The sequence below is a fragment of the Morus notabilis genome, unplaced genomic scaffold, assembly GCF_000414095.1.
Source record: "Morus notabilis unplaced genomic scaffold, ASM41409v2 Scaffold583, whole genome shotgun sequence".
NCBI classification, from domain to species: domain Eukaryota; kingdom Viridiplantae; phylum Streptophyta; class Magnoliopsida; order Rosales; family Moraceae; genus Morus; species Morus notabilis.
Window position 1 is genome coordinate 622,861 of NW_010366405.1, and position 12,255 is coordinate 635,115.

A 12,255-nucleotide genomic window follows, 5' to 3' on the forward strand; every position below is an offset into this window, starting at 1 on the left:
AGTACTCGAACTGTATTAAGTTTTGCGACAGGTGCAAATGTCTCTTAGTAGTCTATCCCATATGTTTGTGTGAAACCCTTAGCTACTAACCGGGCCTTGTACCTTTCTAGTGTGCCATCTGCATTGTATTTGACTGTAAAGACCCATTTGCAGCCAACAGTTGCCTTTCCCACCGGTAGGTCCAAAACTTCCCAAGTTTCTTTTTTTTTTTCTAGAGCCCTCGTCTCTCCAAGGCTATTCTTCCATTCAGGAACATTAAGAGCCTCCTGCACTGTTCTAGGAATTTCAACACAAGACAATTGTGAGGTAAAAGCACGAAGATAAGGTGATAATTTTTCATAGGACACAGTTGGACAGGGGGTGTTGTGTACAAGATCTAACCCCCTTACTATGAGCAATAGGAACATCTAAGTTATTAATAGACTTAGTTTGGACACTAGACTCCAAAGATTTTGATTGAGACAGAGATGTACTTGAAGGGGATTATGGATCCGTTCCCAAGTTGGATTTGTGGCAATCCTGCAAAGGAGGAACTCTCTTTCCTTGAATCGGTTTTCTTCTCGAGTAGACACGGAGCTCTTGAATTTTTCCACTTGGTTTTTCACACATCTCTATTCCTAACCGGTCATCTAATGGCATTGAAGGAGGTCCTCCATCTTTCCTAATTTCTAAAATATCATTTTCTAGATGTGGATTTGACCCGATTATGATTGTGCACATGAATGAATGCAACACAACCAAATACCTTAAGTGGAATATCAGTGACAAGCTGTGATGTGGGAAATTTTTGCTTAAAACAGTTCAATGGTGTTTGAAATTTCAAAACTCTTGTGGGCATTCTATTAATTAGGAACACAACAGTAAGGATGACTTCACCCCACAAGTATTTTGGAACATTATTTGTAAAAAGTAGTGACCTAGCAACCTCAAGAAGATGTTTGTTTTTTCTTTCCGCCACCCTATTTTGTTGAGGGGTGTCATTGCAAGAACTTTGGTGAACAATCCCTTTTTCTAAGAAAAATTTGCCCAAGATTTTATTAAAATATTCTTTCCCATTATAACTTCGGAAAACCTGAATTTTAGTTTCAAATTGTGTTTGAACCATGTTGTAAAAGTTTTTGAAAACTTCTTATGCTTCAGACTTTTCTTTTAATAGAAACACGTAAGTTACCCGTGTGTGATCATCTATAAAGGTGATAAACCATCTTTTTTGAGAGAAAGTGCTAACCCTAGAAGGTCCCCAAACATCGCTATGGATAACTGTGAATGGTTTTGAGCTCTCCATTCACAAAGGAACATATAGACCACTTGTTGAAAATCATCCGATCCTCACAATTCTCTGTAAATACCTCAAATCCATCATGTTCTCTAGCCCAGAAAGGTAACTACCTCACTGCCATTGTTAGTGTCGATTCCGATATAAATTGCTCGTGGATCATAGATTCTGGTGCAACTGATCACATGACAGGATCATCAAAATTGTTCTCTTCATATAGTCCATGTGCAGGAAATCAAAAAATTAAAATAGTGGTTGGATCCCTTTCAGCCATAGCTGGGAAAGGTTCCATTGCTATCTCTCCATTCATCACTCTTCAAAATGTTCTTCATGTTCCCAATTTGTCATATAATCTCTTGTCTGTCAGTAAACTAACTCGAGACTTAAACTGTCAAATTCACTTTTCCACATCTTCTTGTAAGTTTCAGGATTCGAACTCGGGGAAGACGATTGGCAATGCTAGACAAAGTGGAGGACTCTATTTCTTTGAAGACGTATCAAGCTTGGGAAGACAAGCTCAAAATACTTGTTTTAAGTCTATTTTTGTTTCTAGCAATAAAGAAGTCATGTTATGGCATTTTAGGTTAGGATATCCAAATTTCCAATATCTTAAATTTTTGTTTCCTAGATTGTTCATCAATAAAAGTCCATCTTCATTTTAGTGTGAGATTTGTGAATTGTCAAAACATCACCGGGCTTCCTTTCCTCCACAACCTTATAATTCTGTTGAGACTTGCTGCCCTTGGTCATCATTTGAAACTTGGAATGCTCGGCCACCCCTTTCATTCTTTTTCTTCCAGTTCGGCGGCTTCCCATGTAATTTCCAACATGTTTCCCGTGTATGCCAAGGTTTCTTACAGTGATCACACCATGGCCTATCATTCTTCTTTGTGTTTCTCTTGTCTCCGTCCAAGTCAGCCCCCGAGAAACCAACGCAGAGGTTTCGGCCTCTGCTACTCCTCTTGCTTCTTCTTTCTCCATCATCACACTCCTTCGCTTTTCTTCCCTTCTCACTTCTGAGAACACGTCTCGGATAGATGGAAGTGGTTTCCTTCCTAGAATCCGACCTCTCACCTCATCTAATTCCCTGTTGAGTCTGGCCAAAAAGACAAACACTCTGTCATTCTCCACCCTCTTCATATAGCGCACGCTATCATTGGTGCAGTCCCATTCTTTCTCGTAGCATAAGTCCAATTCCTGCTAAAGGTTCACCATCTCGTTGTAATAAACCGTGACCTCTCTATCCCCTTGTCTTGCTTGCCATAGTCTTGATTTTATCTCAAATATTTGAGATGAATTTTCTAAGTCGGAATAGGCCTCTCGTATGGCATCGGTTGGAAGGAATAAGAATGGCTTTATGAAGTTTTTAGGGAATGATTATTCTCTCATTGATAAAAACATGTATGTACAGCCCTACTTAATACATTAGGTCTCTGTTCACCCTAGCACTAATTACATAATTAATGATTCCATATAGAATCTGGAAATAAAGAATAAAACAGGAAACAAACCAGAAATTAAGAAACTACCATAAATAGAGATATTGGGAATAATCTGAAATCTCTATATTCCTAATTTACTATTGTCAACTATTCTAGAATTTCCTTAACCGAGTATTTCTACACTCCCCCTCAAGCTAGGCGTAAATGTTGATCAAGCCTAGCTTGGAACTCAATTCTTCAAAATTCTTCCTTGGCAGAGCTTTAGTGAGAATATCTACTATTTGCTGACTTGTAGAGACGTGTAGTAAACTCATGATCCCGTTGTCTATCTTTTCTTTGATGAAGTGACGATCTATCTCCACGTGTTTTGTTCGATCATGATGAACAAGAGTTTTAGCTATATTGATAGCTGATTGATTGTCACAGAATACTTTCATAGGAGATGGGATACCAATCCTTAATTCACTGAGTAATCTGTCTAGCCATAGACCTTCACAAATGCCAAGTGCCAGTGCTCTGAATTCTGCTTCTGCACTACTCCGTGATACTACTGGTTGTTTCTTACTTCGCCAAGTAACTAGGTTTCCCCATACATACGTGCAATAACCAGAGGCGGACCTCCGATCAGTGATAGATCCAGCCCAATCAGCATCTGCAAATACTTCAATGTCTCTTCTTGTTGCTTTTCCGAAGTATAATCCCTTGCCTGGTGTCGTTTTCAGATTTCTCAATATTCGATTGACTGCTTCCATGTGTTCCTCAGTAGGTTCATTCATGAATTGGCTTACCACACTGACTGCGAACCCAATGTCTGGTCTAGTGTGAGAAAGATAAATCAGCTTCCCCACAAGTCTCTAGTATCGCCCTTTTTCCACTGGAGTACTTCCCTCTTTTGCTCCAAGTTTGGTACCCGAGTCGAGAGGGGTCTCAGTTGGCTTACACCCAAGCATGCCTGTCTCCCTAAGAAGATCCAACACATATTTCCGCAGTGACACCGAGATTCCATTCCTTGATCGAGCTACTTCCATTCCAAGGAAATATTTTAGGTTTCCAAGATCCTTGGTTTCGAACTCCTTGGCAAGTAGTGTCTTGAGTTTGAACAATTCATCTTCATTGTCTCCCGTGAGAATGATGTCATCCACATATACGATGAGAATTGCTATCTTCCCTTCCAATGAGTTCTTAACAAAGAGTGTGTGATCCGCTTGGCATTGTGAGTATCCATACTTCCTTACTGTTTTATTGAAACCTGTTAAACCATGCTCTAGGAGATTGTTTTAATCCATAGAGAGACTTCTTAAGTTTGCATACCTTATTTATAGTAGCACGAGACTCAAAACCGGGAAGAATGTCTATGTAAACTTCTTCTATAAGGTCCCCATTAAGGAAGGCATTCTTAACATCAAGTTGGTAGAGAGGCCAATCAAGATTTGTTGCCAATGAAAGTAATACCCGAATAGTATTCAATTTGGCTACTGGCGCAAAGGTCTCTTGATAATCAATGCCATATGCTTGAGTGAACCCTTTAGCAACCAGCCGTGCTTTAAATCTGTCCACATTACCATTTGCCTTGTATTTGACAGTGAATATCCACTCACCCCACTGTATGCTTCCCATTTGGTAGCTCTGAAATTTCCCAAGTTCCATTCTTCTCTAGAGCCTTCATTTCTTCCCACACTGCCGTTTTCCATTCTGGAATAGACAGGGCTTCGTGGATGGAGTTAGGAACCTGCACCTTGTCTAATTCTGCCACAAAAGTATGATAGTTCGGCGACAATTGTTTATAAGATACAAAATTGTGAATTGGATGACTAGTACAAGATCGCACTCCTTTCCTTAATGCAATTGGACAATCAAGATCATCAATATTAGGCTCGTCTATAATGTTCACAGGGCTGGTGTTACCTGATGATAGAGTCTCAAGAACTCTTGGATCCAGTTCAGCCTCTTGACGCTGCTCAGGAGGTGCTTGTTGCTCTACATCCTCTTGAGTTTTCTTCCTTCGGGAATATACAATGAACTCACCATTGTTGGCAGGTTTCAGACGTTGGATAGGAATTGAGGTTGGGAGGTCATCTGAACTAGTGTTTTCGGATTGAAAATTTGGGACAGACATGGTGGTGGTGATGGCCGGACCAGTGGTGGTGATGGCCGAACCAGTGACTGGGTCTGAAGGATGACTTGATGATGGAACATCTATGTCCCAAAGCTGGTATTCTTGTACATTCTCCCCCTGAATAGCTGATTTGGGAAAGTATGGTGTATTTTCAAAGAATGTGACATCCATTGAGGTGTAGAATCGCTTTGTGACCGGGGAATAGCACTTGTACCCTTTTTGATTTGGGCTGTAACCAATAAAAATACATTTGAGGGATTTAGGATCAAGTTTGCTTCTGTGTTGTTGATGGATGTGAACAAACGCAGAGCAACCAAACACTTTGAATGGAATGGTTGAGAGAAGTCTGGACTTTGGGTAGGAAAGAAGAAGAGACTGACATGGGGTTTGAAAGTTTAGGACTCGTGAGGGCATTCGGTTTATGAGATGGGTTGCTGTGAGTACGACTTCCCCCCAAAAATGTTTTGGAACGTGGGTGGAGAACATAAGTGATCTAACAACCTCTAAGATATGCCTATTTTTCCTTTCTGTCACCCCATTTTGTTGAGGGGTATCAACACAAGAACTTTGGTGTATAATACCTTGATTTTGTAAGTATTCCCCGAGAAAGATTTTAAAATATTCCCTGGCATTATCTGTGCGGAATATTTGTATTTTGGTGTGGAATTGGGTTTGAATCATGGTATTAAAATTCTTGAAGATTTGTTCAACTTCTGATTTTTCTTTCATGAGAAATACCCAAGTAATCCTAGTATGATCATCAACAAACAACACAAACCACCTTGTTCCAGTAATGTTTTTAACCCGAGAAGGTCCCCATACATCACTGTGAATCATTGAGAATGGATGGGATTTTTGGTATGGTTGAATTGAGTATGAATTACGAGTGTGTTTAGCAAACTGACAAATATCACACTGAAAATCTTTTGGACTTTTATTGATGAATAATGAAGGAACAAGTTTTTGAAGGTAAACAAAGTTTGGATGGCCTAGCCTATAGTGCCATAACATGATTGCACTATCATTATTGGATTGAAAAACATAACAAGAAAATTTTGTAAGTTGCTGGTTTTGCATGTCCGAATCTGCCATGTGAGGTTGTTGTCCCCGTGGATGGTCATTCTTGAGAATATAGAGCCCCGAGCACATCCTAACATTGCCAATCATCTTCCCCGAATCCAGGTCTTGGAATTTACAAGAGTTTTGGAAAAAATTAGCAACACAATTATGCTCATGAGTGAGTTTACTAATTGATAAGAGATTGCAATCCAAATTAGGGACAAGAAATACGGAGTTTAAGGTAAGATCCTTTGATACAACTACGGATCCTTTCCCTATGACTCTTGAGCGTGATCCATCTGCAATCCTGACAGTAAAGTTCTCATTACAAGAACTATAAGTGGCGAACAACCTTGCATCTCCAGTCATATGGTCAGAGGCTCCTGAATCCACAATCCACGGTTTGTACATCTCTCGTGTTGTATTGAAGGCATTTAGGAGATTAGCTTTATGAGCCAGAGACACGGTTCCAACTTCTGAGGTATTGGCATAGTGCGGGTTGATCAGTTTCTGCAGAAACTCCATTTGCTCTTTGTTGAACAGATTCTGCTCGGGTTGTGGAGGATTTGTTTCGCTGGAGACGAGATTGCTGCGTCCTTCTCTGTTGTTTAGCCTTGCCGGCTTCCAATCTGCTGGCTTTCCATGAATTTTCCAGCAGTTCTCCTTTGTGTGACCGGGTTTACGGCAATGATCACACGAAGATCGTCCTCTCCTTGCTTTCGAATCTCCAGCTTGGTGTTGGGGCCCTTGAGCAATAAGGGCGGATACTTCTGGGCTGTGAGCAGCAACTATAGGTCCCATCATCACCCTCTTTCGGCTCTCTTCCATGCGGACTTCCAAAAAAGCTTCTTGGACACTCGGTAGTGGTTTCATCCCCATGATTCTTCCTCGAACTTCATCCAGTTCTTTGTTGAGTCCCAACAAGAACTTATAAAGTCTTTTCTTCTCAACGATCTTCTTGTATTTCATTCCATCTTCAGGACACTTCCAATCATGTTCTTCAAACATGTCCAACTGCTGCCAATTCCTTGTGAGGGTATTAAAATACTGAGTCACAGAAAGATCACCTTGACGCAGATCATGGAGAATGCTCTCCACGGCAAATAACTCAGATGAGTTATCGAAATTGGAGTATGTCTCTTTGGCTGCGTTCCAGATTTCTTTGGCAGTCCCATACAATAGGAAATTCTCCCCAATGTCGTTGGTCATAGAATTGATAAGCCAAGACATGACCATGTTGTTCTCGGCCTTCCAAAGTTTATACTTCGGATCTTTTCCTTCCAGTGGTGTTGCTGCCCTAGAAAGATAATCTTCTTTCCCCTTTCCACAGACAAACAACATAACGGATTGTGACCAATGGAGGTAGTTTTGGCCATTGAGTTTATGTCCAGTAATGGACTGAATAAGGCCATCGGAGATGCCATTGTTGCTAGTGGTAACAGCTTCGGAGGAGGAGGAAACCTTTGATGGAGAGTGACTCTGGCGGCTCATTGTCATGCCGTACTTTGTCATCTATTTCAGGATCAAAGGAGGCGGCTCTGATACCATGAAGTTTTTAGGGAATGATTATTCTCTCATTGATAAAAACATGTATGTACAGCCCTACTTATACATTAGGTCTCTGTTCACCCTAGCACTAATTACATAATTACTGATTCCATATAGAATCTGGAAATAAAGAATAAAACAAGACACAAACCAGAAATTAAGAAACTACCATAAATAGAGATATTGGGAATAATCCGAAATCTCTATATTCCTAATTTACTATTGTCAACTATTCTAGAATTTCCTTAACCGAGTATTTCTACACTTTCCAATCGAGTAATCCATGGAATTGATAAGCCATGCAATAACCATGGAGTTTTCGGATCTCCATGTCTTTAGCTTTGGGTCGTTTTCCCCTGGTTTCGTTGCCTCGCCTGTCAGGAACCCTAACTTCCCTTTTCCATCGATTACAAGCTTCACGGTTTGAGCCCAAGACAAGTAATTCTTCCCATTTAATTTGTGTGCCGTCAATTGCAATGTATTAGATGGGAGATTCATGAGGGAAACACCATCATCACTGCTTTGGATTGTGGCTGAAGTGTCTTGCGAACTCTCTGCGTCATCTCTCGTGGAAGAGGAACTTCTGTTGGCGCCGGCCATGGCAGTTTTTGCCATTGGAAGATTAGGTTAAGAGCCTATGCTTTGATACCATGTAGGATTTTGGGGGAAAATATTTATTCTTTTTAATCTTCATATAACCGGAAAAATACAATAGTTATATAGAAGAGATTGAGAATCTAATCTTCTTCTAGATAAACTCCAAATCCTATCTTTAACAATACTAATCTTATACTACAAAATTTAAACTCTAGAATTTAAATCTTATTGATAACGCATAAACCATAACTAAACCTATCTACTCCTATATTTCCGAAAATAGTCAAGCAATCAATCATGTGACATATAAGAAAATCAATGATGCTTAGAGATAATTTAGTTGGAACCCAATATAGGCTTCATTCTCCAATTAATAATAGTTGTCCGTCCTAAATATTCTGGGACTGCATCTTTGAAATGTTTCTTTACTTTTCGAGGAACCTATGCAGAATTTTATTTACTCTTTATTTCTCTTTTTGTATATGTTTCTTTACATTGAATTGCTTAGTTTGGCAAGCAGAAAGAGTTCTGCAAAAATTGCAGGCTATTGAGCAAGGCAACGTTCAAGAAGTTGTTGTGGAAACTATTTTTGTAATGAATAACAGTTATGGAAAGAACTATGCATATGAATACTAAGCTCTTGTTACTTTATTTTCAGCTTAGTTGACATTGTATCTGTTCTTATATGGGAGAACTGATTTGCATGCAGGTGTTTCTATGGGAATGAGTTGGTTGGGCAGGTCAGTTTTTTCTTTTTGCTATAATTTTTTTTAAAGTCATCCACCACTTCAAAATATATCCTGAATTAGAAAATTCTAATCCATGTTTGCCACTTGAGCAGAATTGTAGGCCAACATTTGCTAGTAGTTATGTCTTATACGATCTTGTGGCTTTCTTTGTTCTCTTCCCGCCCTTTTAGTGTCTGGATTTTATTACCACCAAAAAAATTGCGTTTAACATTTTAATTCATGGTACAGAAACTGCCATGTGACTGAAACATCAATTTCCATATTCTCTATCATATTGACTGACTACTCTAATCCTCTACAGTACAAGTACAACCATGCTACTATTTGTTGCACATTTTAGAGATACTATATGATAATTGCACATTTAGATGTATTGCCCAAAAAAAAATACCTGCCCCTTTAAATGGTTTAGTTTTGCCATTTAAAAAGTGGTTTTTTTTCTTTTTCTTTAGGGAACTAGGGTAAAAAAGGAGGATAAAAAAATAAAGTGGTTATTAATATGCAAGCTCTAAAATCTCTATCTATGATTTAGAATGAAATGAAAACACTCATTCATGCGGAAACGTCCGATGATTTAGAATGAAATGAAAACACTCATTCATGCGGAACGTCCGATGTCTGTTGGTACCACAAAACTGTGTTGACATTCAACCAGCAATGGTATATAATGTGCAAGCTCCTAAGTAAGATTTATCCTTCTGTTCTCTGAATTTCTTATTGATTTTTATTGGTTTCATTTCTCAAACACAGAAGACATCTAACTCTAACGTTGAGCTCGCCCTGGTCACATTCAACACTCATGGATCCTATTGCGGTATGCATTTTCCTCACCTTCCTATTATGCCAGTAACTGGTTTTCATTGTTATTATTTTATTGCATTCTAACATAACGGGTACATTTTTGAGGAATATCACATGATTCTCTTCTGCTTCTTCCAACTCATGTGCTCCATTACAAGACAAATTTTCAATGAAGGTCATACTGAGTCTGCAAAACTAAGAAAATTTTCCATTATGCATGACATTTGTGTTTGAATTTCACTTCATAGAATAACTACAAATTTTCTCCCGTGTATTTGTGGTCACAAGTTAGAGATTAGGTTTTGTACATAAAATTCCTTGAAATGTCTAGTGTATTGATAGTTCTTCTAGATTTTTAAACTTTTGAATTGAATCCAAAAATAGGAAATTTAGTTAGCATGGAGAATGTCCTTGTAATTGCTATCTAATTCATAGAACAGCCAGCCGAGAATCTGACTCTGCTTTTACTTTCCATTTTGCAGGTTGTCTAGTGCAGCGGAGTGGCTGGACCAGAGACATTGATAATTATTTGCAGTGGCTTTCAGCCATACCTTTTTCTGGTGGTGGTTTTAATGATGCTGCAATTGCGGAAGGGCTTTCTGAAGCTCTAATGGTGTCATATATTTTTCTGTGACATTTTTTTTGTTTTTATTTTATTTTTTATTTTTTTTGAAGGAACCTTATTTGTGTCCATTTTCCGGCTTTTAACAACGTTTCTTTTTCTATTGAATATTTTAGATGTTTCCCTCTGTGCAAAATGGAAATCAGAGTCAACCAAATATGGATTATCAAAGGCATTGTATTCTTATTTCTGCAAGTAACCCTCACCCCCTGTCCACTCCTGTCTTTCGACCACAAGTGCAAAACTTAGAACAGAGTGAAAATATTGACGGACAAACAGAAAACCGTCTATCTGACGCTGAGACCATTGCTAAATCATTTGCTCAGGTAATGTTACGGGCGTGTTCTTTCCACAACTCAAGTCATGACTCAAACTTTTTTACGTGAGAGAAAACACTGTAGCAAAAAAGTTGAATTTGAATTTTTGTGAGAAAAACACTGTAGCAAAAGAACTTGAGTTGTGAAAAGAACCAAGTAGTTATTTTTCCTTAGTCTGCCAGCATTTTCTTTTCCTTTTTTTAACTCCACAAGGGTTGCACATCACAGTTGTTGAGTTTCTAATTTTCCCTGCAGTGCTTGGTTTCTCTGTCAGTCGTTTCTCCAAAGCAGCTTCCTAAGCTTCGAGCAATATACAATGCGGTAACATTCCATACATCAACTGAATTTCTTATTCTTTATCTTCCTCTTCTTCAAAGCTTTCCAAATTGTAAACAGGATGTGTTTATTATCTCAATCACGTCTCTCAATCTGCTAATTCCTTCCCTACGTTTTTGCATGTCTTATGTGACCTGAGACTCCAAAATAAATGGCTTGAGCTACCATGTAGAAGTGTTAGCTTTTTGGGCACATTGAATTCAATGTCGATGGATGATAATCTTCAAATTAACTTCCCCCGAATTTTCACTTTTAAATACAGGGAAAGCGCAATCCCCGAGCAAACGATCCTCCTATAGATAATGCAAAAAACCCTTATTTTCTTGTTCTACTGTCTGAGAATTTTTTGGAGGCTCGTGCTGCTTTCAGAGTTCCAAGTTTGCCATCAAATCAGAGTCCTGTAAAAATGGACATGGCTTCTGTTCCTTCTGTTACGGGGCCACCTCCAACTTCTATGCCATCAGGTTATGTATTGTGGGCAATTTGGTGATTCTTTTTGTAATATGGTGTATGTCAATATGTCATAAATTTCAATCAACTTCCTTATACTTTTAGGATCCTTTCCCTTTTATCGCCTGAGTTTGATTTATGAACAAAAATATCAATTAACTTGCATGCTTTGAATTTTTCTTATTTGTTCTGCACTTTTTACTTTCGTCATGTGGATAAAGCTATTTTACCCAGTTATAGGTGCTTTGATAACATGCTTTCTGACAATTGGAATTCAATAAAGGATTCCTTTATTATGCTTTCTTTTTGTTCATTAGTGCTTTCATGGCCGATGTTTGCACTTTAATTAATTTCTCATGTAAATGAACACAAATTTGAAAATGGCAAAAAAAAAAAAAAAAAAAAGTAAAGATGAAGAAATTTGTCATTGAAGAAGACTAACATCATTTTTCTTATCCATAGTGAATGGATCTGTTATGCACCGGCAACCAATTCCTGTTGGAAACATGCCTCCTGCTACTATAAAAGTGGTAAGATTCATTTATATTTCCATTTTCTTGCTCCACTTTATGGAAATGATGGTTGTTTTCCATTTCAATTTTGTTACTTTAAGGTATCTTAGAATGGTTTTGATCTCATAAACAAATCTTCAGGAGCCAAGTACTGTAAGTTCCATGGTTTCTGGACCCACTTTTCCACACATTCAGTCTGTTGTTCGTGCTGCTTCCCAAGGAGTCCCGTTGCAGACTTCTTCACCATCTTCTGTTTCTCAAGACATGATCTCAAACAATGAGAATGGGCCAGATTTGAAACCTATAGTGAGTAGTATATCACAACCGTTGCGTCCTGTGGGACCTGCTCCTGCAAATGTGAACATCCTGAACAATCTGTCAGCAAAACGTCAAGTCATAAACTCTGCAGCCTTACCTATGGGTCAAACTC

General features: G+C 38.6%; 1 protein-coding gene across 1 annotated transcript in view; it reads left to right on the forward strand.

The window, feature by feature from the left end:
- LOC112093947 (mediator of RNA polymerase II transcription subunit 25-like) overlaps positions 1-12,246 on the forward strand; it is a gene marked incomplete at its 3' end in the record, with an annotated part of 30,245 nt that extends 17,999 nt beyond the window's left edge. Inside the window, exons 2-9 of the mRNA XM_024173564.1 lie at positions 8,748-8,778; positions 9,538-9,601; positions 10,071-10,201; positions 10,327-10,536; positions 10,783-10,848; positions 11,126-11,327; positions 11,776-11,843; positions 11,967-12,246. Coding sequence (XP_024029332.1) covers positions 8,748-8,778; positions 9,538-9,601; positions 10,071-10,201; positions 10,327-10,536; positions 10,783-10,848; positions 11,126-11,327; positions 11,776-11,843; positions 11,967-12,246 — 1,052 coding nt within the window. The remainder of the gene's footprint in view (positions 1-8,747; positions 8,779-9,537; positions 9,602-10,070; positions 10,202-10,326; positions 10,537-10,782; positions 10,849-11,125; positions 11,328-11,775; positions 11,844-11,966) is intronic.
- Positions 12,247-12,255: the final 9 nt, after the last annotated feature.